Source organism: Branchiostoma lanceolatum, chromosome 4 (genome assembly GCF_035083965.1).
Source record: "Branchiostoma lanceolatum isolate klBraLanc5 chromosome 4, klBraLanc5.hap2, whole genome shotgun sequence".
NCBI lineage: Eukaryota > Metazoa > Chordata > Leptocardii > Amphioxiformes > Branchiostomatidae > Branchiostoma > Branchiostoma lanceolatum.
Window position 1 is genome coordinate 18,597,211 of NC_089725.1, and position 26,240 is coordinate 18,623,450.

The 26,240-nt window shown below is 40.8% G+C and overlaps 1 protein-coding gene and 1 long non-coding RNA gene across 2 annotated transcripts in view; one reads left to right on the forward strand and one right to left on the reverse strand.

Annotated features, from left to right (window-relative positions):
- LOC136433102 (sprouty-related, EVH1 domain-containing protein 2-like) overlaps positions 1 to 26,240 on the reverse strand; it is a 27,186-nt gene continuing 946 nt past the window's right edge. The window contains exons 2-6 of the mRNA XM_066424922.1: positions 15,946 to 16,126; positions 15,192 to 15,360; positions 6,335 to 6,399; positions 5,159 to 5,359; positions 1 to 4,647 (exon numbers count right to left, since the gene is read on the reverse strand). Of these exons, the coding sequence (XP_066281019.1) occupies positions 3,898 to 4,647; positions 5,159 to 5,359; positions 6,335 to 6,399; positions 15,192 to 15,360; positions 15,946 to 16,126 (1,366 nt within the window). The 3' untranslated portion in view covers positions 1 to 3,897. The remainder of the gene's footprint in view (positions 4,648 to 5,158; positions 5,360 to 6,334; positions 6,400 to 15,191; positions 15,361 to 15,945; positions 16,127 to 26,240) is intronic.
- The window catches only part of LOC136433107 (uncharacterized), a 5,886-nt gene continuing 4,502 nt past the window's right edge, over positions 24,857 to 26,240 (forward strand). Inside the window, exon 1 of the long non-coding RNA XR_010755598.1 lies at positions 24,857 to 25,216. This is a non-coding gene — a long non-coding RNA (uncharacterized lncRNA). The remainder of the gene's footprint in view (positions 25,217 to 26,240) is intronic.

Below are 26,240 nucleotides of genomic sequence, written 5' to 3' on the forward strand. Positions count from 1 at the left end.
TAGAACTGCAAATTGTTTATTTGCCACGTCGTGGCATTCTCTCCCATCTGTCCTACACCAGGTCCTACGCCATGACCTTGAACATGGTTTATTTCACACGTCAATTTTCTGTGAAGTCCATGTGGCAACTGACGTACGAGCATCCCTCATACAACAACTTCATCTTCAGTGCAGTCTGAGTCACAAGGATACAAAACAAGATGCCGTTAAAAGCCAGCCCCGTGGTCCAAGGCAGGCCAAATCACTGCCCTGCTTGTATGGAAATGTCCATTCTTCTCATATTATAAAAACAGTGCAAATAAGAAAGCTAGACTAAAGCAGTCATACAAAATAGGCAGTAGTAATAAGGTAATTGCATATCTTCCCTTAAAAACCATATTAGGTTTCTACTTTGTACAGTATACATACATGGGAATAAAAGTTTGTTACAACAGTCATACATTTGCATGTAGGAAGCCATTAATGCCTATTGGAGGAGGCTACATGTTGAATCAACACTTTTTTACTAACAGAAGTTTTGGGGGACTGCACTACGCTCAGAGCCATTGGAGTGTCACAAAATCACACACAGCCCATAAAAATATCTTGTATCTTTGATAAATCAGAATAAAATTTAGTTTCATAATTTTTTGTTCTTTCTATACATAATTGAAGGGAGTCTGTCATCATCATGTCTGATTATGAATATATATTTACAAGACATACCAGTGGCTCCTTGCACAAAAGAAGCCACGTCGATCCAACAACCAATGCAATATACAAGTCGCTATATGTATTTGGGTTAACATGGTTAACATTTGCAGTGAAGCAGAAGTTTTCAAAAGTAAAGCAAAAGCCCTATGCACAACTAACAAAATAACAAATGCTCTCATGTCCTGTGAATTATACATGTACATTCAGGTACAGGAAAGCCCAATCAGTAAAACTGTCAAAGCACTGGGAACGAACACGACTCACAGCAAGTCAGAGATTAGGTCTCACTCTTTCAGTTCCTTGGTTTTTAACCCTCTCCCAAGGCACAGTTCCAATAGGATATAGAGTAAGGATGACAACACTGTTTCGATTCCTGCAGTAGTTTTTCTTTAAATCTGCATTTACTGCTGAAGCTACTGAAAAGAGTAGGCCTAGCATCTTGCAGGATATACATTTGCCAATATATATATGTACATGTATACACCTTCATCCCGAGACTTCTCGATCCCAACTGGTGATCTAGTTGCCGATCTGTCAAATATTTGAGTCAAAAAACTACAGCAGCCTCTACTTCATGATCCAGCCTACCTAGAATTGACTAGAACACAAGAACATTTCACAGGCCTAACCTGTAAACAGGGTTGTACAACTACTGGGAATAAGGTGGGTGCTTTTTGGAACCCTCCACACAAAAAATACTTTAACAAAATAGTTAGAATAAAAGGAGAGGCACAGCAATGCAGCAACATGTAAGCTCACTGCCATTACTGACAGCACTTCTCTAACCATTTCAACCCCCCTTCCCAGCATTTTGGTCTGTCAGAACTAGGTTTTAAAATTTACCTGTACACTGTTACAACTAAGCAGGACTCAACAGGGGTGGGGTTGACAGCTGAAGAAATGTAGGTGGGTGGGAACCTTTATAGCAATTAAATTGAAAGTGGTGGAAGCAACACAGGTTGTACTTTGATACTGTCCTTGCAACCTATCCTGTAATTTTATCAAGGAATGCTAGGGGGACACAAATTCCAGTATGTGTGAAGGAACAGCACCTCTTTATATAGGGAATAATTTCTTTCAGATTAAACCTTTTTTTTTGCACGTAAGAACACATTGGATCTGAAAAGGTGGTAGTTTACAGAAGACTATCTTGAAAAGGGTGACAAAATCTATTTTCAGTTTGCCACAATTATTTCAATCAGCATAATTTTTCTTTTGTGCAAATTGTGTCTGATAAATACCAAATATCAGGGGTTCATCTAAACCAGGAAAGAGGGGTGCTGCACCTTCTTGTTTCAGCCAAGCGCCCCCTTGTCAAATTCAGATTTTAGCTTAATATCCAGCATACAGCCTTCCCTCAGCGATCGATTTTTAAATAATACATAGAATTCGCTCCCTCGCCTTTGTGTGCTTCCTCTTGTTCAATCTTTTTAGAAAAAACCCTGAAATATGATTAATTTTCATTGTGGGGTGTATGGAATCATCAGACTTAAGAAGCCTGGCAGTTAATGTTTTGTGATTGAGCAGAATTTTGTTACAATACTGCCACGTAGGGGACTGTCACGTTACCAATGATTTGATTTCAAAAATCATTCTTAAAAACTGATCTAGCTACAAAAGCTCACCCCATTCCTTGTCTACATTACTGCTGTACCTCAAAGAAACAAATTGTGACATGAATGCTAAAGAAATGTGTGGACCATGAGGGGGGTAAAGGCATCACAGCAATGCATTTCTTTGTCGGGAAAAATGACCACATACTAGGAAAATAAAACCCTGCCATTAAAAATGTATGCCTTTCCTGGCAGTCAGTCCCTGAAGGTAGGAGGTTCATTTAAGGTTATGAGACCTGATAGCTTGACTGGTGATGTAGAATTCAGCATTTATGTGGCCCAAGTTGTTTTTCCCAGCCATGAATTAAGCCCAATAAAAACCTAAGGAAAATGCATCACAAATTTGGTGATCAAATCAGGAAGAATTTTGCTTATTTTGAGTTTGAGTATATGTGACCAGTTTCCCCCAAAACATGCACAAAATGTATCATGTACTCAATTTGAGGTGTAAACTTGTGCCCTCAAAATCTCAGGACATAACAAGGATTTTTTTTAGTGAGGATATTCTGTACCACTACCAATAGCACCTCAAGGAATTGTAATAAAACACAATTTGCATCCAAAAAACTGGGTGGATTTCAATCCAACCAAGATCTGCATAAAAATGTTTCACATAAATATTTAAGGAGAAATGCATATATAGATGTATGATGATGTAGTAATTGGCAACAATACCACAGCTTGTGTCAAGTTTTTCATCAATGTTTCTACTACAGTATACAAAATGTATAATTTCATTTTGCTCTGTTACCTTTCAATGAATTCAAACAAACATGATTCTAAAATTCCAGTATTGTTTAGACTTATTTTAGATCAGAGTCATCAGACATGTAATGCAAAAATAAGAGCCAGCGTGCCTTTGGATCATTGCAATTATACATTAAAATTCTGACTTCTCAAGACAACAACCTGGCAGTGAAAAATAAAACTTTGTTGGGAAAGATCTGAATGCATCTATCTATCCATAGGACAATTGAGCTTAGGATATGGTTTGTTGGAGCCCACACTTGGCCAGGTGAGTTTTCTTGATTTTAGGGTCACTTGAGGTTAATGCCATCTCCGGTGCGTGAGACCGAGGCTGTCCTGGGTGCCCAGCCAGAGGTTGGAATGCAAAGTTTAAGGCATAGAGAATGCTGGGAAGCCATCCTACATGCTATCATGCACACAGTAATAAATACAACTATGAAGGAAATAGAGCTATCTAGATTAACCCATCCTCATTTGCTGTCTCTCAATTCATGAGTAGCCTTTTTTCATTAAAGCCATCACTTCATTGTTTTTGCCTTTTTTTTTACAAAAGTCTACAAATGCTTTCATGTGGTAACAATGCCAATAAACTTGCCAACTCTCTATATACACTATTTACTATATAAACTCTACAGTCTGACCAGCTCCTACATTCACACGCTCCCTGCCGACCATTGCACAGTGGAGCGAGGATCACTTTGCGATTGAAGCCCTGGAACTGCGGGCATATGTACCGTTTCCACAAGAATCCTGCAGGCGATAATTGTCGCTTATCAGATGTGGTAACGTCCTTGCTCTTTTCTATGGCGGTCAATGGAAGAAAGGTGACTTTCGGCGCCTTGCATCATACGGCTTTGTGCCTCCCGCCGCAGCACCGACACCGGATTCCACACTTGTAGCACAGATGGAGAGGCGGATAACACAGGAGGCACGGCACCACGCAGGTTAAGGCTGAGAGCGCGGTCCACCTCCTACAAAACATGTCATCGCTCGTGTCACACGAACACGGGTCCACATAGTCCCCCTCAGGGTCCGACATGCAATGATACATCATCATTTCTGCTGCTCCCATACAGCTTACTCTCTTCATGTACTGTTGTGTCTGGTCCGGCGCAAACTCACAGCTGCCCGGCCGGTTCCCGTCCGGACTGAACATCTCACGGCAATACACACATCGCTGGTGTCCGGTCTGAGGTCTCAATGGCTCTGTTTGACTCTGTGATCTTCTGTCCTGGAATATCTTTGAAGGCTGGACTGTTACCACACGGGATTTGCCACTTTTGGAGGAACTGGTGTCTGTCCGGATTGGTTCCAACATAGGATAACTATAATCGTGCACTTTCGGGTAGTTTTTCGAGAAATGAACATACGAATCTGCGTCGTCACTCGTACTCTCACTGCTGCCCGCGGGAAAGGCCAGGTGGTGCCCCTGCAGATCGGCAAACGCCACCCGCCCTGTTGAGTCCGGATGCCTGATCCATACGTCGCTACTGTCGCTACTGTCCCTGTTGCTATCCTGTTTGTCTTTATCTTTGGCTGACTCAGTCTTGATGAAGGTGTGCTCCTCCTGGAATATCACCTCAGGATGTGTTGTCTGAAAAGAAGCGGAGGGGAAATGATCAAAGTCAAGTTCACCTTTATACCGCACAAAATCTTACCACCCACTTCTAAAGTGCTTTTAGCAGTTATGCTCCAGTTGTCACTGGCATTTCACTGGTCTCTTTTAAAGGTTTACAGCTGCAGAACTAGATACTTGTGCATGGTGATGTAAACTATTGGTGAAAGGAAAGGTCTTTTACGGGCAGAAAGACATTTACAAATTGCAGATCAAGTTCCTGACAACATGCAATATTGCAGGTAACATAAAAAAACGTATTTTCAGCATTGCACTTTCGAGTAACATGACAGGTGCATGCAATGTTGCAAAAGTTTTGTCTTCAACAATGAAGTTTATCACACTTTTGCTTTAAGTGTTCAGGTTTGTATGACAGTGAGATAACTTTTCCCCTCATGGACTACAGGATGATCGGGGTTCCACCCACATGAATGCAGTGATCCTGCCCCTGCCATTACACGGTGCACACATAAAGTGCTACCTGTCTCACCTCTCTGGTAGAGTGTAATCTGCGCGAGCCGCGGATAGGTTTGCTGGGCGTGATGAAGTGCACTCTGTGGAGGTGGGAGTGGGTGGTGTGTGGGTGGGAGAACTGGCTCAAGTAAGGGTCATGCGTTGCTACAGTCACCGGCTTCCGTTCCTTCTTTGGCGGCTTGGGCGTCGGCTCCCGACTGCTGTCGCCATCTAAAGACTGCAAACGCAGAAAAGAACAGAATTAGATTTACAGTGCAAATGAAAGTGGACATTGAAATATCAAAAAAGACTAGTAACAATTTTTCAGCTACTTTTCTACTGCTGGACAAGTCTAATGCCTGAGAAAAATATACTAATTTTGCTGTCTTAATGACTGAGCGAAGGATTCCTTGGTAACTGAGAGCTGTCAGCAAATGGGTGGCATTAAACAAACTTTGCCAAATGGAAGAGTAGGTGGAAGCGGCTCTTCAAAGGCCAGCCCAGGGGCTCACGGCAAATGTTTCCTGTCCCACCAATCTATTCCAGTGTGATGTGATATAACACAGGCCACTTAGATGGGAAATTCAGGAGAAATGTGGGCAGGGCTCGAAATTCATCTTTGGGAATAGGTGCACTGGTGCACCCAACTCAAAAAACTGGGTGCACAGAAAGAATTTTGGGTGCACCAGATAAAATAAAGTTGAATGTTCTTCTGAACATAATTACAAAGTTTAACGCTGCTGCCTTTCTTAAGAACTTCAATCTGTAATTCTATAGCTAACTTTAAAATTTCAAACAAATAATACATTAAATAAAGTACAGCAAAAAGTTATCATGCTGCTTTTTATACTTACATTTCAAGAATATTCTGTATACTAGTGTACAATAGTACCTTAACCCTATAGGCTACAAAAATATATAGGTGCACCAGTGCACCCACAGTCAAAAATTAGGTGCACAGCTCCAATTTTGGGTGCACTGGGTGCACATGCACCCACTATTTCGAGCCCTGGTGGGATATTGGACTAACTCAAATATCTATATTTCACTAGAACAAAAATTATTTCAATACTCTACTGGATTTCATGACAAGTTGAAATACACAGGCTTCCAAATGATAGCATCGAAATCTTAAATATAAGTTTCAACGTATAATGACAAGGTACCGTTCAAGGTACCGTAACAATTCAAATAAGAAGTTAAAAGAACTTACAACAAAAACTTCTTCTTCATCAAGTTCACCTGGTGAAGACTTAGGCACTGAGGAAGGTGACGATTCTGAAACAAAACAAGCATCGTGAGAATGGTGTCATTTTCCATCTGTCTTGATACAACATAAAGATACCAATATAAGTTCCACAGGGGCTTTTGTTTTGAAAAGCTATTTGGGACATGCGTCAGGGCAAATTCTCCACATGATGAGGAGACAGTACTGTAAATGCAGTTAAGTTTGTGGTGGTTTAATGTTTGCAGTATTTGCGGTACCTGCTTCACTGCAAACTTAAAACCACCACGAAAATGAGTATTCTACCTTCAGCCTGCCTACAACCGCGAACACTCCATTTCCTCACTGCCGCAGAATTAAATCACCGCAAACTTAAATGCATTTACACTACTTTGAATGATGACTTTATCTTGTCTGATATGAAATATTTTCTTTCCTCCATGAACACAATGCATTCTATTACAATCAACAGATACACTATAGATAAAACAGACTTACATCCCAAAAGTTATCTACTGTAACAATGTGCTGTCAACAAAGTTTATACTAACAGTAACTTTGTCTTGGTGTATGTTTTGCTAAGAAAGTACTACAGCAAAGGGGAGAAGAAACAAATGTCTGATTCTGTAACAAAACGTGAAGCAAACTTAGCATTGATAAACAAGAATACTTACCCGAGTTATTGAACATAAATCCAAAGGACAGCATGGAAAAGTGCAAGAGAAAATAACTTTCTGAGTGACTGTTTAAGAGGTTTGAGAGAATTATGATATCACTTACATAAATGTACAGCTGGTCACCTTTAAATGGACTTAAGAAGTCTGATGACCTTTCACCCTTATGTTTTTAAACTTGTTGCCAATTGCACAGTTAAACATCAGCTGTGAATTGATATGTGTATCTATTTCATATCTGTCTTTATGGAGGACAGGTATTCAATGTCAATGAGGTTTTCCAAAGTCCCAATACCTTTCCAAACTACAAATTGTGAGTAACCAGTGTCATTATTGTGATGTGGAAATACCATAGAACCAAGGTGGAAATAGCATAGAACTACATGTACTTCAACTTGTCAACTACAGTATTACATTGTACTGCATTCTTGGTTACCATGCCAACTACTAGGAATTAAACAGCCTGAACATCAATTCACTTTTTCAGTAGAAGGCCAATGTTACTTTACTAGGACAACTAACTGAATCAATAACACAGCTAATACAACGACATCAAAAAAACATACAACAAAGGCTTGGCAAGTAACATCCAAAACATCCTCTTATAAGATAGACTTCAAGTAACAGACATGTCAAGAATGCCATACTCTCTTACAAGAACCAAGCTGACCAAATCACTGTCCACACCTGAAGACTGCAAAACTTATCCAAGTCACACCTCGGCCACTTGCTACTTGAGACAATTCCAGGACTCCAGACCTCCTTGAGGCTACCCTCAAAGTTTCACAGGAAGCGCCCTGGTCTGCTTTATCATAAATCAATGCAGGATCTTACCATTTGGTGTGCTTGAAGCTCACAAAGCTGCCAGGCAGAGAAATCCCACAAACAAACACCACATATTACCTGAGTCACCTCTCCTTTGTAAGCAGTCATCAGAAGAAAGAGCTTTAAAGAGCAGACTGTGCAAGGCCAACCTTGGGTAAAGGAATGCCAATTATGCAGCCACTCTGACAGGGTCTTGACATCACTGGCAAGTGGCATCAGATCAAACCCCAAGGAGGGGGGTTCTCCTTTCGGTTATCTGTCTTGGACTTTTTTTCCTTCCGCTATCTCCAGGGACATTGACATCCCCACTAGAGAGTTCTGAAGGTCAGGATAAGAACATATTGGGGTCATGTGCTACATGCTTCTTTTCCAATTACTGTCTGTTGTACCAAATTCTACCCTGACTCCACCTGCTACATAGGTCTAAACATGTCTAAGAAACACAGTAAGAAAAACTACCAGTGTACTGTACCACATACTCAAGATGCCAAACTGAAGAACTCTGTAGCTTCTAATGAAAGGTCCACTGCAATGAAACACATTGAGACATACTTAGACAAAAGCATGGGACACTGGTAGGAAACCTACATACAATCTTCTTTACATCATCAACATCTAATTCTTGACAGGTACTTATGAATAAATGAAAACAAAGTTAAAATCCTGGCCAAAACCATTACTGTACATTCTTTTCTCATTTGTACCCATATATGTAGGGTAGAACCAATTTTTATCAGTTAACATATTTTTGTTAGATACTTCTCTTTAAAACTAAAAAGTCTAATCATTTTGTCTGTCTGTCTTTCAGGCTAGGCTGGCTGATTAGAGTTGTGTCAAGAGAAATTCCTCTAATCTGGAGAATCACACAATCTGGATCAGAGGACAGCTGTGAGGATATCCCACCTTTTGCTATCTGGTAACTTTATACTGGAGTTGGACAGGCTTTGCAGTACCCCACACTTTTAACCCCACACCTTTACATTAGGCAGTTAAAAGTGTGTAACCAAACAGAAATAAATGCTTGGGGGTACATCGTATTTCTTTTACAGAGGGAAGATGCCACAACACGCTCATTGTGTATACATGGATCGGAGGAATTGGGCTAAAACAATACCAGCTGTTATGCCTACAGGAAAGGAAATACCTTACCCGCAATCGCGCCACATCATTACCATATTAGTAGACCCTTTCATAAGAAAAGATGGATTCCACATAAAAGCTTCAATACCTAAGGACAATGCAACACCTGTGCTTTCCTAAGACATAAAACATATTTTTATTTCAAAGAAACTACACAAAGAAGATGTTGATCATAACACATAGGGAGAGGTTATATGATAATTCTATCAGGGGTATAAATACAGAAAAATATGGCAAAAGCAGTTGTAAAACATACATGTAGAAGGGATGAAAAACCTCAACTGTACCAACTTTTCAACTCCTGTTTGATTCTTCCTGGTCATCCTACACTGAATAGAAATGAAGCAAGGACAAACTCCCCTTTTACATTGTATGTCCTACAGAATTAAACGAGCCAAACCCAGTAATTAGGTCTTACCAAAAGTTGTGGTTCAATGATGCCAGTGTTCCACAAAACACACCAATGTCTCTCCTGAGCTGTGCTGTCTCTCTCCCCATCTTATCAAGTCTGTCAACAAGAGGTCTTGTCCAGTCAATCCCCACAAGAACAGGTGCTGATGCTGTCTCCTTAGGGACACCCTAAGACATCTTCCTTAATCCCCCGTGACATTAGTTTCTTTTCCCCTCACCCTGCTGCCCCACTCAATGTGGTGTTATGTTACAGGGGATGTCTCCTGTCCAAAAGTGTTGTCTCTAAAGGAGCTTACATCCAACACTAACCAGTAGTTGTGGAACCTAATATTTGCCTTACAGGGATACATATTTCATATGGACTGTTTACACCAGGGTATGGAACGCCTTCTTGAAAACTTTAAGCCAAGCAGGAGACTAAGACTATTGACATGAAACACCTGCCTGGGACTCCTGACTTGGATAAGCAGACCACCTCTATGCCCACATCAACAGAGGCTCTTCTAATTAATGCTGCTGTCTGGGAGTGCTAAGGAAAATCTAAACCAAATGGCACAATCATTACCAACCACATCATAGCGCTCATAGACATAAGATATGGTAGAAGCATGTTTTGGGCCAGTGCAGAAAAGAAGAAAGACTAGTCTGAGCTAGATCAATCCAGCCATCTACAGGCCAGGCGGCTTAGTCCTAAGGGGCTGGCCACAAAGGGGCTCTAAACCTGCAGGCTTTGCCCAATGGCAAAGAAAAGGGAATGCGTGAGGAATTTAAAGCGGCAGAGTAACCATCCTTAGTTCCAAGGGCGGATAGACGGTCACCTAGGTTTCCTCAGGCTGGGGCATTGTGGGAAAGATCCAATGTTGCCTCACTAATGTGACACACATGCCGGCTGAAACCCTGCGGAATGTCCGCTATTTCCTGTTTGCTGAATCTGGGCCTGGTGATGTCAGAAGGGGAGGCTGCTGTGGGCCACTGGCCACAAACCATAACACTGGGGGCTACAAGTACAAGACCCCGTTCATACTAAATCGCGTAAATCGCGAAATCGCGTAAATCGCGATAATGTGGCTTAGTATGAACGCTCCAAATCGCATTTGAAATCGCCCGAAATCGCTTTCCGCGAAACCACCTCGCGATGGTTTACTCGCGATTTGCCTGCATTGCGACTTAGTATGAACGCTCGAAATCGCCTTGATGTGCGTTGGGCGCTTTACTTTGCATATTGACCCGGTCATGGGTCAAGGGGTCATCTGCAAATTCAGTCTTTCCGCTTATTATACGATGTTCATCTACCTCCTAGCTTGTTGGAATATTACGCCGAATGCGGCGGAAATATGTCAGAATCGGGTGGCGATTTTGGCGTATGGAATGACGAAAACGCATGTACTGATGGCCATCTTCGGGGATGTGGGGATTCAGAAGAAACTCAAGGGATCCCACCGAAACCAGACCGTGTACGCTGAAGTGGCTGACTGCCTGAGTTGGCCAAATACGCGAAAACATGGAAGTAATGCCGCACTATCAAAGGTAAAAAAACCTCAAGATGAAGTACAAGAAGGTCATTGAACACAACAGTAAGAGTGGTGACAATCGAATAACGCGTCCGCCGTTGATCAAGCTGTTGGACGCGATTTTACAACTCGCGCTCGTTCGACCCCTGGTGTGAAGGAATGCGACTCAGGGCGATTTCGCGATTTCGCGATTTGCGCGATTTAGTATGAACGGGGTCCAACACACAAATGCACTCAGAGCTCCTATAGTTTGTACACCTGAACTACACAGAAATCAATGGGCACAGTGTTTCAACATAAGCAAAGGGCATTTGCTGAGATAAGAGTGAAGTATACTAGTAAATAGCTGTCATATCTTTGAGACATTTGATTCTACACTACAGTATTTCATATCCAAAATGAGTTTTAATCTTCACCATCACAAAATTCATAATTCACAAATGTCATCAGCTTTCCCTGTCGTAGCTTTTACATTTGGCAGCAGATTTGGAAATGTAGACTTTTACAATGAAAATAGTTTGAACACATGGAATATCTCAAGGATATAGAAGTTATTAGACCAACAGGTGCCACACATCACTTTTGAATAACTGTTCTCCTAGGGGGTTGTCTTAGTCAAAATTCCATTGATCAATAACAACAGCATAAAGCTAAATATGTAACCTGTACTTACATGGGGCAACCCAAGAGGGATTGCGGTGTTGAATTCAGATTTGTGTGAGTTGACTGTTTTAAAATGTCATGGCATATATTGCGGTACAAATATACAGCTGCCATTGTCTGGTTCATCCCTCATCCCTACACCATCATCCTTTCCTACGTTCCCTCCATGTGTCTCTCACTTGTGTAAGATATTTGAAACATCTCTCCTAATACTGTACTTCTCAGTTAAACAAATTAGCATTCTTATCAGCCAATGGCAGGGCTAGACTGTGCTGCAATGACCTCTCATTGCCCTTTCAGTGATTAATGTAATCATGCACCAACAGAGTTGCTATCATTGGTCATCTATGCGGTTTTGGGAACATGATTACAAGTCAAAGTACACAAGTCCTATTATAGTATTAACTGAAAAACAAAAGGTAAAAAAAACCTACCATTGAATCTTACAGAATCATTTCTAACTGGGACAAATCTCAAAACCATGATACCTCTTATGTTCTTACATCCATATCTAAAGATTCTAATAGAGATGTTCAAACAGCCTACAGGTGTCTAAAATTGCCTTGCTTATTGCCTGATATGTTTCTGTTCTGCTGTATTCCAGTGGATCTTATTTCACAGACATACAACTTTCCCTTTGCCAAAGACACAAGTCTGATACAACATACTTAAAGCCTTCTTCCTTCCTGCTTTCCTTCAATTCATCTTGGGCAAACTCAACAGCAAACAAGAACAAACCGGAAGGGGTTAGTTGCCATGGCAACATGCCTGTCACTGAACAATTATACTTTTCCTCCAGATGGTAAGTGAAAGTACAGTGCATAACCCCCATTCAGACCCACATACAATGGCACAAAATGCACAACCCGGTACCAGTTTTCCAAGCTAAATGTTATCATCAAACTGAAATAAGTCCACCTTGTGGTCTCCTGGAAAAATGATGATCATTACTGTACGAATCAAAAGTGAGGAGCAGGTTAATGCCTGCCTGCTCTCCCTTCCTCCCCCTCTAATATTTACAGTGGAGTATGCTTTGATTTGGTAACAGTTATTGTTCAAACAGGAGGGGAAGAAAGGCAGGAAGAGAGTGGGTGGGCATGGAGTGCTCTCCCCTCGTCTATCCAGGAAATTTGCCGCTGTGACGTCAATGCAGCATATTCCGAAGAGAGATCTCGGATCTAATCATAGCGGCCTGAAATATTCCAATGTGACTCACGAGTCACGACCATTTCTCTGTAACAGTGGAATGTATAAAATGAAACATTGTAGACTGAGTCATCAGTTCATGGATATTGGATTTTTCTTTACATACTAGTATCATCAGTCATCAGCAAAGGTGGCATGACATCTCATCATAAAAGGCATAACCTAAATACAAGCAGTCACGAACTGTACACAAGTGACTGAGAGAAAAAAGGTACAACGTTACCAGATACTGCCCCCTCCCATTACAGACATAATTTATGTGTATTCTACCTAATTCTATGGTAGCTCAGATCTGTAGCATGTTCCTACAGCCATGGGGACTGACCAGGAAGGATCATTGGTTGGGAGAGAGAAACAATTCTGATTTCAATGGTATCATATTGACCCACATTTGTAGTCTGTGATAAGAATCAAGATTGCCCTAGGTTTCACCTGGTGAAGTAGCCTGGGTACCATCCTCCGTAGTAACCGCTGGCTCAATTATTCCGCTTGTTAACCACAGATCTGTTAGCCTGAGTGTCATCCTGGATAGTTCCAGGCACTACCTTCACCAACCGTTCGTGAAGTTAGAGCCTGGAATAAACTAGGATGAGACTACAGATCCTTGGTTAGCAAGCCAAACAATTGAGTCAGCAGTTACTACGGAGGATGGTACCCAGGCTATTGGTGGAGTTCTTGGAGCATGAATTAATTGTTCTAAGTTTTACTATTGACTTAAAGATAGCAATTGCATCATAAACATATACAGTAATACTACAACAATGGGTGAAGAAAAGGTATTTCAGCAAAGTATAAAATCCACAGTGCTTTCATGTACAATTGGGTCAACATTTTTGAAAAGTGACTTAAGGAAATCATTTCCCCAATTGAAAATGCAAGGTTTTCTCATTTGAAAAAAAAGCTTCTTGAAGAGTATACTGTGTTACACAACACCTGGTCTGCTATCCTCTTCAGGGTTTATCACTGATGATTACAGCTCAGCAACTGAGCAGGAGTGATGGTGGGGAGGGGGGTGGAGTTACATCTTGAAACATTTGATATTCAAGACAGTTGATGTTGGATTTGGAACAAGTTTAATGCTAATGTGATATGTTTTTCAAGGGGAATAGATGCTGCATATTTGCTACATGTCATGGCATAAGTTGTGCTTTCAAAATATCTAAACTTTGGCATGAAGGCACATGTAAAAGTGTAAAAAGAAACTGCTGCTTGTGAGGAGGAAACTGAGGTGAGGGTTGTTTGATGTCAATGATATGTAATACCATACCACACCAGCACTCACGTTCACCTCAAACAACTGCTGTTCCTTTCCAAATTAGGAAGCAGTCTGCTCCAGCTTTACTGCTACAGTCAGCCTGCTGCATCTTTTCATTGCACAGCGAAAGTCTGTTATGAAACCTTGAGCCACCAGGTAGATACATGTCCCCAAAACAGCTCGCAAATCCCTTCCTCGGGCTACGCAGGGTAGTCCTTCCTAAATCCATGAAAAACCACCAACTCTTGCCTGCGGTCAAATGTAATTACGACCAGTCTACATTCCCACCAAGAACAAAAGGGCTGAAAGCACAGCGGAAGGGAAGTGCCTCTGGGTGTTACTCCTGTATGGTGTTTACCGCCTGCCATTTGCTAGAAGGAGAAATTCAATCTGCAGTCTACCCGTCTGTTGTCACCATAAAAGTCATTATCAGCTTTCCACAGAAAACGTTCCACACTGTAAATTTTTCTTAACTTCATGAAGAAATGCATAGTAAGGAACGCAGAGTTATGGCTGCCACAGGTCTAGTACTTACATGTAAGTGTCCTGAAATGTGTGTAACTGGCAAGCATGCTTCACTAGACATTAACCTTTCCTCTGGATCCCACTGGAAACAGCAAACTGGTGATTTGGTTTGGACAAACCTCTGAACAGACAATGCAGCTATTTAGTTCTTCCTAATGCCCATGATCAATCCAGTGTAGAGACTCATTGAACAAATGAGTAATGATCTTTCAAACAAAGGCTACTTCATGAAATAAAAAAAAATCAAACGATTGTTTTGACAAACCAGTTACAGAGAGGGACTACAAAGAAATTTTCAAACTGTGGAAAACTACCTGAATCCAACTGTATCAGACCATTTCAAAAACCTACAACAAAAGGACCTTGCTCAACAACTGATGTTTAATTGCAGCCATATCTGAAGCCCTCCACCTTTCTATGCTTGAGAAGTTTCTTCAGGTGTTTAAACATCTTAAAAAGGTCCATAGAATAAAAACAGCTACGTTTCCTTGTCAGCTGCACTGGGAAAACCACCAAACAAAGTTTACCTGATTAAGATGTGGGTTCTAGCATTTGTGACAACATGTCTATCATCCTGGCTTCCAGCCAAGATTGACTCAGTGAGGCACAGGTAAGACACTACAGCAGTTTCTCACCTTCACAGAGGTCCTCTACAGCCCTCTTTATTCCCCTGTCAAAGGCACGGGCGTCTCCTGGACTCTGGAAGGTCAGTCCAAATCTTTTCTCCTCCAGGAACCAGTGGTGGAAGATGGGTGTGACTCTGTTGTACTGGACGTCTTTTCTTAGTGTACATTCTAGCACCACCTGTGGGACAACACAAAGGTCAAAGGTAAATCACAAGTACATCCTCATACAAGGACAATGGCCTTTTGTTTTCCACAGCATGTGACATGGTAGGACTTGAAATACTTAATGAATGGGACTATTACAGGTCTGTCTGTAACACTCATTCATAAATGTCACAATGGAAGATTTGTCTGCATTTTGTCTTGTGTCTTGATAGCATTTAAATATTTGGACTTTTTCACACAGTTTACAATGATGGCTATTTATCAAATATCCATTTCAATAATCTTTATTAAATGATGTTCCATATAATATAAAAATAATGCTCGCCATTTCAAGGACACAAGTTGCCTTAACTTTTGTTGTTGTAGTATAGATATATGACTTAAATCTTGATATTTCAGTGTCTTTCAACAACATGATGATGAAGAAAGCACACATACTGTAATTGTTTTGCCAACAGCTATCTACACACAAAGCAACATCATCACGTTTTTGTCCATCCAGCCATCCAGTCATCCCTAATCAACCAACAGAACAGGGAACAGAAACTCCTTGACAAAGGTAATAAACAAATGACAGAGCAATAAATATTCTACTTACTGTTTTGTCTTTTAACCTCTCTCCGTATATGACGAAGTCCTTCTTGGGGAGGACGTCCCCATCCTTCTGGAAGCTGTACACCCCCACAATGCTGAGACCCCCACCCCCGAGGGGCAGCCAGCCACCTGAGGAGTCATCTCTAGTCATGACTTGGGCACGCACTCGGACAAGCGAATTGTCCCTGAAAAATACACCAAGGAAAAGCATTCTCAATATGTGGTACTTGCTAGTTTAAGATTTTTCACCCAAACGTCTGCTTGGAGGTTGTCAGTCAAGTTGTAGCATTTACATATTTGATACAGGTGCTTGACTAGTGGGTAAGACTACAGTGATAGTCCATTTAGCTGCAAGCTGTGCAAACATGCCCCTCCCCACAAACCTATAAAATTAAGGTCAAGAACAATGCAACGTCAGCTACCTTAAAGGTGAAGTACAGATGACAAGGTCAAAATGTTACATGTCTGAGTTGCTAAAGGTGATTCACAATAGTTAAACTTTGAGCCACTTCAAAAATGTAGCCACCCACTTCACAAGCAGCCCTGCTCTTCACAAATTCTCCAACTGATTGCCACAAATTTTGTTCTATTGTTCATCACAATCTTTTCTGATACTGGTAACTTTTTCACTGCTGGTAACTTTTTCACTGCTGGACGCCTGTATCAGTAGTTTTGGCATGTTATCAAACATCTCCCATGCACCGGTGGCAGGTTTAACCTTTTCCTTCAGACAGTCTATTTCTGCCTGCTGGTATCTCAGTTCCGGCAAAGCCAGCACCCTGGCTCCTTCTCCATCCTCTCAAAGCTCTGCCTTCCTGTACGGCTTACACCATAGAGAAAAGGGACCGTGTGAAAATCTTCTCTCACAAGGCAACAGTTTGTGCTAATTTTTCTCTTCTGCCCTTCTTCTATAAACATTCTTGTGCAATCTTCCTTATTTACAACCAAAAAAGGACGCAATTTCTCCTTATTTATGTAGCTACTGTTTGGTACAAGTTTCAATGCCACTGCAATTGTTCCAATAGGGTTTTGAAATTTGATGCATGATTCACAATAGGGTGTACCCTTACTGTGTACGAAAAGTGTGGCAGGCTTTCCAGAAAGAGCTTCTAACATTCCCTCCAAGACCAAAGGACTGTTACTGTTACAAGTAGCATGCATATTGAAGTTCAGCCCTCTGATGTGTAGACTGGTGTTTTGATCCACGACATTCTGATCCATATGCACTGTTGGCCACACCAGCTTGTTGGTTTTCAGATTTAAATAAAAAAACTGCTAACTGTAATATCAACATGAGAACAGAGTTTGAGGTGAAAGTCTGTTCCCTAGTACAAACAGTTTCAAATAGTCAGATTTAACTCTGTTTCCATGTTATCCTGTTGCTAAATGTGACTGAAAATGTCCAAGAACGAAGGAACTAAATTGTTGTGGCCTGCCCAACCAAGAAAGTTATCCTCCCTGGTGTTGTTACTTGGGTAAATATGGTACTTTGACCTGAGCTACACGGCCAGCCAGAACAGAAGTCAAAGAAACGGACAACCTTCTCCACTCTGTGTTTGACTTAGCCCAACTGTTGCTCACAAAAATCAGTCCCCGTCCAAACAATCTGACAGGACCCCAGTCCCACTGATCAAACAAATGATGATGTATTCACTTGTACATATCTGATGTCAGTTCCAATCGATAATTGTTACCGACTCGGACTGTTTAAACAATCATTTATACCAAACCACCACACCCAGAGATCATACTTTGCACAAGACTCCAGGCTACATCCAAACAGTACATGTTCTAAAACCCCAACCCTGGCAGGACAGAGCACAGGGTGGAACTTGTGCTTGAAAAAAGCTCCATGGAGGGCACGTTATCCCGTGGTGTCCTCCGGTAAACAAGCCATTAGGCCTACCGGACGTAGCGAGGGAACATAAGTATGTAGCTGATAAGACCAGGGCAGAGGGTAGGGGCATGCACAGCCACATTGCACCAGTCCCTGGGACAAAACCCCTTCCTTTCACTGGGTTTTAGACCATTTGTTTTCAAAAAGTTTTCAGGAACAAGGCCATGCCAATTTGATTAACTGACTCTTGGATTCCTATTCAGAAAAAAAATGATGGAAGACGGTAGGGAAAAGTAAAAGTGGCTTTAGAATGTAATTCATCTGCAAGTGCCAACTGTGGAAAAGTGGTGGTTTCAGGATACAAGAGGAGTATACAAAAATTTGCAAAACACTGCTGAAAAAAAATAGATGGTGATAAAAAAATTCTACAAAACACATTTGCACATCAACCCCCAGGATTTTTTTCATTTTTCTAATCTTTTCACCAGTCGACTGGCACCACAACAAACTGGTACACATTCATGATTCAGCAAAAATAATAATATCAAAACACCACCTGAAAAGTGAGGTCCACCCATAAAGTAAAGGATACAACTTACATGTAATACCTACATGACGATCATATTTCACAAACTTCCCACGACAAAAGTACCACCATTGTCAACATGCTACTGTGCATGGACAAACAGGAAAGGCAAGATCAAGGGCTTATGGCAACCATTCCAACCATTCAAGATGGAGACAAAAAGAGCCCATAGGCAACCATCTACAGCATGACGGGGTGAACTTGAAACATGACCGTGGAATCCAACCAACTCATAATATCAACCGGCTCACATACCTTCTACAAATTACAGAATGTATAAACTAATTCAACCTGCTATAAGACTCGCCAGAGAGTAACCAAGACATGCGGTGCATGCAGAAATGACCCCAGTGTGCGCAGGTTAACCCCGTGTGGGAAAGTCATTGTGGCAGAACATAAGACTGCTTTGGAATTCGTTTCTTCAAATCTAAGTTGATTAAACCCAGCCAGAAGAAGGACATGCTATTTCTAACTGTTCCATAACGTTGTTCCAACTCCCTTGTTACAGCAAATTGTGGTTATATAAGAAAGGTTTGTGTTTCCGCTTCAAGGTTAAGTGTGTATAATTCTTTGCCCATCGTGCATTTTGTCCACAAGAATATTCCAGCACATATCGATGTGCAGAAATTAATACAGATTATTAGGGTTTTTCACTATTATCAAGTGTATCAAAAGTGTAGATCATCATACAACCTTTTAAAGTTGAGTTCTTTTCAGATATCAAATTACAATGTTCAGCATGCTCTCATTAGTGATTTTCAAAAGACTGCCATGTACTGCAAGCCTCAGTACTCAACATGTCCCTGATATTGTACTCTTCCGGTCTGATTTGCACAAAACATCAGAAGCTAACTCTTCTGAGAGAAAACATTACAAATAGGTTAATTCTTCAAACACTGCCTTCAGCTTCCAATGATCACTTTGATAATGTTTCAGCTACCATAATAACATTATGTAAAAGAGACTTTCAAGAAGTAAAGGAATCAGTCTACAGGAACAACCCTTCCTGACAGAAAAAGCTGCTCTTATTTCCTGAGGGAACACACAAAGCCAACTGATGGTCACCATATGGAGAGAAAGGCACTCATTATTCTACAACTTTCCTCTGTCTCAACTAAAGCCTACAATCATGTACAGTGTATCATAAGGTTAGTTACAAAAAATACCCCATGTTTGTCTTGCATTTTTCCCCGCTGTTATTTCATACATCATGTACACCCTGGATATTTCCCCACACTAAGTTTGTAATCATTCATTACTCATTTACCTCTATTTTGACACAAATAAACATTAAGAGAAAACATGCAAAAATAGCAACACTCAGAAATCTAATCATTGCTTTCATGTGAAATGTGTTTATAGCAGATGATAGATCTAACAGTATCACATGAGAACTGCATGGGATTGTGGAACCATTGGAAGGGTAAATAATAAATGACATGATAGAAAAACAGATTTTGATATGAGTTCAAAAAGAAGACTGATGAAAAGTTACTGTTAGCCTTTGTTTGAAATATACAAGTTAAATTACTGGCACATATATATCATAGAATGTGTTCTAATCTAATTACCCCATAAAGCCATTAGAAGTTCTTTATACCCCATGTTACCAAACCTTGAACACAATAAATCTGCACATGTAACTGTTCATAAATCATGTTAACACCCGTCATTTGGACTTCTGGAGGTCCATTTTCCCCAGTAGCCGACTACTGTTTCTCAGCCCTGTCACATATAACACAGCACCCTTTATTTGTTTTAGGGCACAGGGCCCACATGTCTGTGGTTTTGATCACAAACTCCCTCAGGAATTCCCCTACTCCCCTACATGCCACCATACAACTCAACACTCAGTAACAACCTTCACTCCAACATACAGTGATGAGAATTGAAGACAGAAAAGTAAAATTATGAATTAAAGAAAAATTAGGCCACTGTGTTGGTAAATGTTAGCTTACAGGAGTGGAAATCCTGCTAGACAGGTCCTGACAACGAATAATTAGGACAACATGTACATTGACTATCATGTTACTCTGGCCCATTTTCATGCCATGGAAAATGGCTAGCTCTCATCTATGCAGCTCCACATACACACAGCTGAATCTTCATCTCTAAAATACTCAAACAACCCCTGTTGTGACAGCTTCTTGTAGTTTCTGAAATTTTCACATTCTTCCCAACATGTGTCTTCTTTCAAAGTACACAGATATTGGCCATCTTTCATTATGGAACCGAACGTAGGGTGTCAAATTTCTGCAGATGACATAGGTGCTGATTTTTGTACTACATGTGCAACAACAAAAAAAGGTTGCTCTTCTCGGACTCGGAATTTCAGAGGTAAAGACGTTACTATGCTGTTAATGTCAATTAATGTTGCTTTAAGTCCAAATATTAAGAATACCTTGCATCTGAAAAGTACAAATGTACCATTTCAGATTCTTAAGATACCTTCAAATATACCAATAGCATATTTCTGTATGTTAGAAGTCCTGCATTGTAAAGTCATCCTTGTATGTGTCATTCAAGACCATAAATCCCATGATTCCATGGGCCATGTAGATGCAAACAGGAAGTCGTTTACTTGATGTGATTATGATGGAAAATCCTTTCAGCAGACATAAATAACTGCTGAAATATTCATGCCTTCCTGTCTAGCTTCAACGTTGATAGAAAAACCTACTTTCAAGACATTTCTAAAAAAACAAAATATCACAATAAAAAACGTCCCATTACGTAACATAAAATTATGTCAAGAAAGACATTCAGCTTCCCATAACTCTTGTAACATGCATGGATAGATTTATGTATGAAATACCAAACATAACGGTGATGATAACCCATTCTGCAACAGTCATCAGTACAGAATACAACTCGCAAACAGGCAGAGCTTTCCCTCCCCCCACTACAAATACCAATGCTAATATTTGCTCACCAAACTCACACTCAACTGAATTGAATTTATTGAAATCTTAAGCATCTCCCATTGTACACATAAAGTGAATGACAAGTAGTTCAAAGACGTTCAACCTTAAGGGCTCTTACTGCCGTGCTGCCTGTCATTTATATTGTAGGAAAAACTACCTGCAGTGACATGATTGACATGTTTACTGGCACTAAGGCACATGTAGATACTGCTTACAGTAGGGCCTAAGCAATCTTAAGGATTGGTTTCATCACTGAACAGGTGAAAAAGAAGATGACAAATTACTGTGAAACCTCCTTGGAACAGTCAAGCTGGTTGCCCATAAAAGGCACATTGTGTAATACAGTACCTCTTTAGGCTTACTTCTACATGTTTATGTGGTGATTACAAGTTTTCAAACCTCATGGAAAGATAGAAAAGCTTGCAATATGTTGTTTTGAGTTAGTATTCCAAATTGTGAATGTCACAAGTGGATCTCAATCAGTTCAATAAAAGTTTGGGAGGAAACTTATGGGTGCCCATTAAACAAGTAATTAAGTTTCACCAACCTAAAGTAGACTGGAGGTTGTACTGGTTCACATCTGACCCACTTTATGTTTCCGGTGTACCATTATTGAATAATTGTGGTGGGTCAGTGTTCATTTCTGCAAAATTGATGCTAATTTCCACATGTCAATAAATGTTCAACAAGAAAGGCTGTAGATTGTTAACACTTGTCTGTGTGACATACTTTTCTACAGTACTATCGAGTACAGGTCAAGAAAATGGGACAGGTAAATTTGACAAACTGGTCAACCTACTGGAGAAGAAAAAATGCAACAACATCTATGACTTGCAATCTTCAAAAGTGCATCATTGAATACAGCATACAGGGCTCGAAAAACTGGGTGCATGTGCACCTTTGTGCACCCAAATTTGCAGCTGTGCACCTTATTTTTGACTGTGGGTGCTGGTGCACCTAGATATAGGGTAAAGGTACTATTGTACACTAGTATCTACAGTATACAGAATATGTTTTGAAAATGAAAAGCAATGTAACCTTTTGTTGGACTTAATTTGATGTATACCTTCAGGCTTGTTTGAAATTAGCTATAGAATTACAGATTGAAGTTCTTAAAAGAGAGACAGTAGTGTTAAACTTTCTAATTATGTTTTGCCGACATTCAACTTTATTTTATGTGGTGCACCCAAAATTCTTTCTCTGAACCTACTTTTTTGGGTTGGGTGCACCAGTGCACCTATTTCCAAAAATGAATTTCGAGCCCTGGCATGTAACAAAATTCTGGTACAATTTGGAACGGTTTCAAAACATGCTTTTTAATGTCATGAAAGACCACCTGCATATGCAGGCCCAGACTGTCAGTAATAGTTTCTTCACAGTAGCACCCTTGAATACAGCAGATAACAAAGATGGCAGACCTACTAATGGGAACATTTTCAAAGCATTGCTGTGTGATAGATAGAATGTAGCCTCTACCAGGCTCCGCGGGATGGCTGGAAAAATAGTAGAAATTGGCCGTAATAGAGTGAATAGTGTGCTAACTCCCTTGGCACACTATTCACTCTATTACGGCCAATTTCTACTATTTTTCCAGCCATCCCGCGGAGCCTGGTAGAGGCTAGATAGAATGTGAGTAGAGCAGGAAAAATGTTTGTGGTGAAGATAATTTAATTTTGAATGATTTGCAGCCCCAACAGTGAATTACAGAACTATACCTTATATGAAAGTATGAAAGTATGAAAGCCATAACTGGGTAAATGACACATACCAGTATCAATCCATCCTCTCTATACGATATACTATGACCTGACATTGTTATGGAATGGAGATTTTACATTGATATAATTTTGCATTGAATTGTTTGGAAGCAGTGCACGACAAAATGCCCCACTAAAGGTGACCGTAGGGGGAACTACTGCCCCCTTGACCCTCCTCCCAACCATTTTACTATTGCCAGAGGTTGTCTGCTCCTAGCTCCAATTGCAGGAAGCCAAACTGGCAGTGTTGGCAACAAACAGTGGTGCGGAAGTCTGCTGTGTGGTAACAACAAACAGCGGGGAAGAGGAAACACAGCAGTTGCTCGGCCTGGGTAAATCCTTCCGCTCTACAGACACATGGTCGTGAGAGATAGCTGCACAGACTCGGAGCAGGACATCCCTTTCTTATGTAGGGAGCACATTCTAATGTAGCAGTGTACTTTAGAAGACACAACAGGAAGATGCCAACATTGCAGCCTACAAAGAGGTTTTGATATTGCTGTTTTCCTTCTCCTTGTTATTTTCTGTTTTGTGATTGGTATCTATTTCTGACTGCTAGTACTTTCTCTACATCTGCTGTCATGTCAACAATAAAATAAATGTTACAAAACTAGACAAAAAAGCAATATTGGAACAACCATCAGACACTGCTCAGATTGGTTATATGCTTACAACATGTATAACTGAATATACAATTTTACTCAAGTAATTTTCTCAATGCTGCAATGTTTGTATTCTAATTTCAGACTCTTGACTCACAATTCGAATCAATCTAAAAACTGTTGTCAGAAACAAGCTTCAATTTGACTGACAAAATGCTGCATAAAGAAGACCTCAGTCCATTCAACTTGGCTGTCTCACTGGTAGATGATTATCTTTTTGTGAAATTGGTCAGAAGAGAGCAAGTGCCAGCTGTAAGAATAGCCCCCATTGTTATTTATAAGGATGCCTCCAGCCCAACCCCACCTGACCAATCTTTCTAGGATAATCTTAAGGTTAAACTAATTATCACACCGTAAATGTTACTTTGAATCTAAAAGGTGAATAAACCCCCAAGCATGACATTATTTTTAGAGCAGAACCCAGAAAATAAATGTGAACGCATTACATGTGAACATTGCACTTCTTATGTACAGTCCAGAGAGGCTGACATTACTGTATGTTTGTCATGTTAAGAAAAAGGAATAATTCATATTTTTCTGATTTTTTTGCTTTTTGTCACATACAACAGCAAAACTGCAGGTACTAGTTTGACCAGACTCAGATGGTCATACCAGCATTTGACAATGATGTTCACGGTGACACCTGAAAATTAACTGTTTTGTAATACTTCTAAAATTAAAATGATGATATCTAAGACATTTTCAGTGATTCTGAGTAATAAATTATACATGTGCATATCAGTGAATTACAAATGTACCTGCTTTTTTCGAACATCATATTCAAAACTCCTTTTTGTGTCCTTTGAAATCAAAGTAACAAACTGGAAGAACAACCTAATTTACAGCATAACTATGGCTCATTGCAAGTGTCATGTATAACAGCAGATTTATGAACATCACAACCTCTACGCAAAAAAAAAAGAACATGAAGAAGTTTTTTTCCAAATTGACACTTCATGTACAATTGCCCCAGTGTCCACCCAATACCTGAGCATTAAATGATAAGTTTTAACTAGGCAGCATTACTTCTCTAGTTTTCTCTGTAGGATTTGCATGCTTGTTAGCAAAGCTACAATCTAAAACAAAGCTGCTAGGGGAGTAAGGGGACCCATCATCTGATCGAACCAATGTCCTCCACCAATTAAAAGTTTTTTTTTAATTGGACCTCACACTGGAAGAGCTAATCACTCGTTCAAAGGTTCATTAAAATTTAAGCCAAGACATACTGAAGACATCTTCGAATATCCATTAGATTTAGAGTTATCCTGTTCATAAACATTTTTTCATATGCAAACCAACACTGTAACACAGGTGTAACATAGCTCCTAAAATCAAAATCACCTAAGCAGAGGTAATCATCCTTTTCTCTTCCCACCCTGTTAGTTTTGTCCTTCTGGCTGCTGTCCCAGTCAGCCGTAAGCTACATAGGAAGTTCCAACCATCCTTCCCTGCCAACATGAACCCTAGCTGAGGACCTGGGAGGAAGCATGTAATCCCTCAAGGTCAAAGGTTTGCCATTCCTCCCTCTTCCCTGAAGGTCACTCAGCCACTGAAAAGACCCACATGTGAAAACTTCCTGACAAAAGGGCTGCTGCAGCTGACCTTACCTCACAGCCACCAGGGTCAATAAAGCTGGAAACTGATCTGCCAATGCCATGTCTCCCCTCCCCCTGTCAGGCACAACTGTTGGGGGTAATTAGATTCGGAAGTGGAGTTGTTCTAGCATGCCAATCCAGGTGTCCACCAGGTGAGGGGTCACAGCAGTTTCCTGTCCTTTCACTGCTGACAGTTTCCATATTTATTCTGTTTTTGTGTGGGATTGTATGCTCTGTTGTGTCTGTACACAAGCTGTGCAGTTGCCTGTGTTGTCAGATGAGAAACTTCATAATTGGACATTGGCATATTTCCAAGATATGCCACAGTCCAATGCCTGCTCTCCAACCTCCCTAAAGTTACTGAACTTCTATGCATGAATTAGAATGATTACACAGGTATAAACACTGTTTGTATAAAATATACCGGGAACTGCACACTGTTTTACACCAAATAGTGTCCCGACTATAACTTGCCCATCCGTACATGACCGACCAGACCACGATCCCTGGTAAAAAGGACCCTGCATTTTGTTGTATTCGAGACAACATTCCTGAGAGCATCCCCCTTATCCTCCTTCCTCTGTGAAGCCCACAAAAATACACCCAACTCGTCGGGCAGCTCGCAGTGATTGGCCCGGGAAAAGCCGCCGTGGATTTGGGAGAGCACTCGAGAGTGCGTGCCCCACCTCCCCGCAAGCCCTTCCTGCAACCCCACCGAGACATGTTGATAAGATGGCTTCCGGTGGCGCACACCCCGCCGGAGCCGTGTTTATGAAATCCACCCGCACACAGAAACCCTGAAAACTACACGGCCAGGCCCCTCTCCCGACGGCAAACCTACTCCCCACAAAATGGCACGCCGGAAAGACCACGTCTGTGCGTGAATGAAAACTTCTCCTCCCTGGATTATGGCGTGTTACAAAGAGGCTTTTTATGAA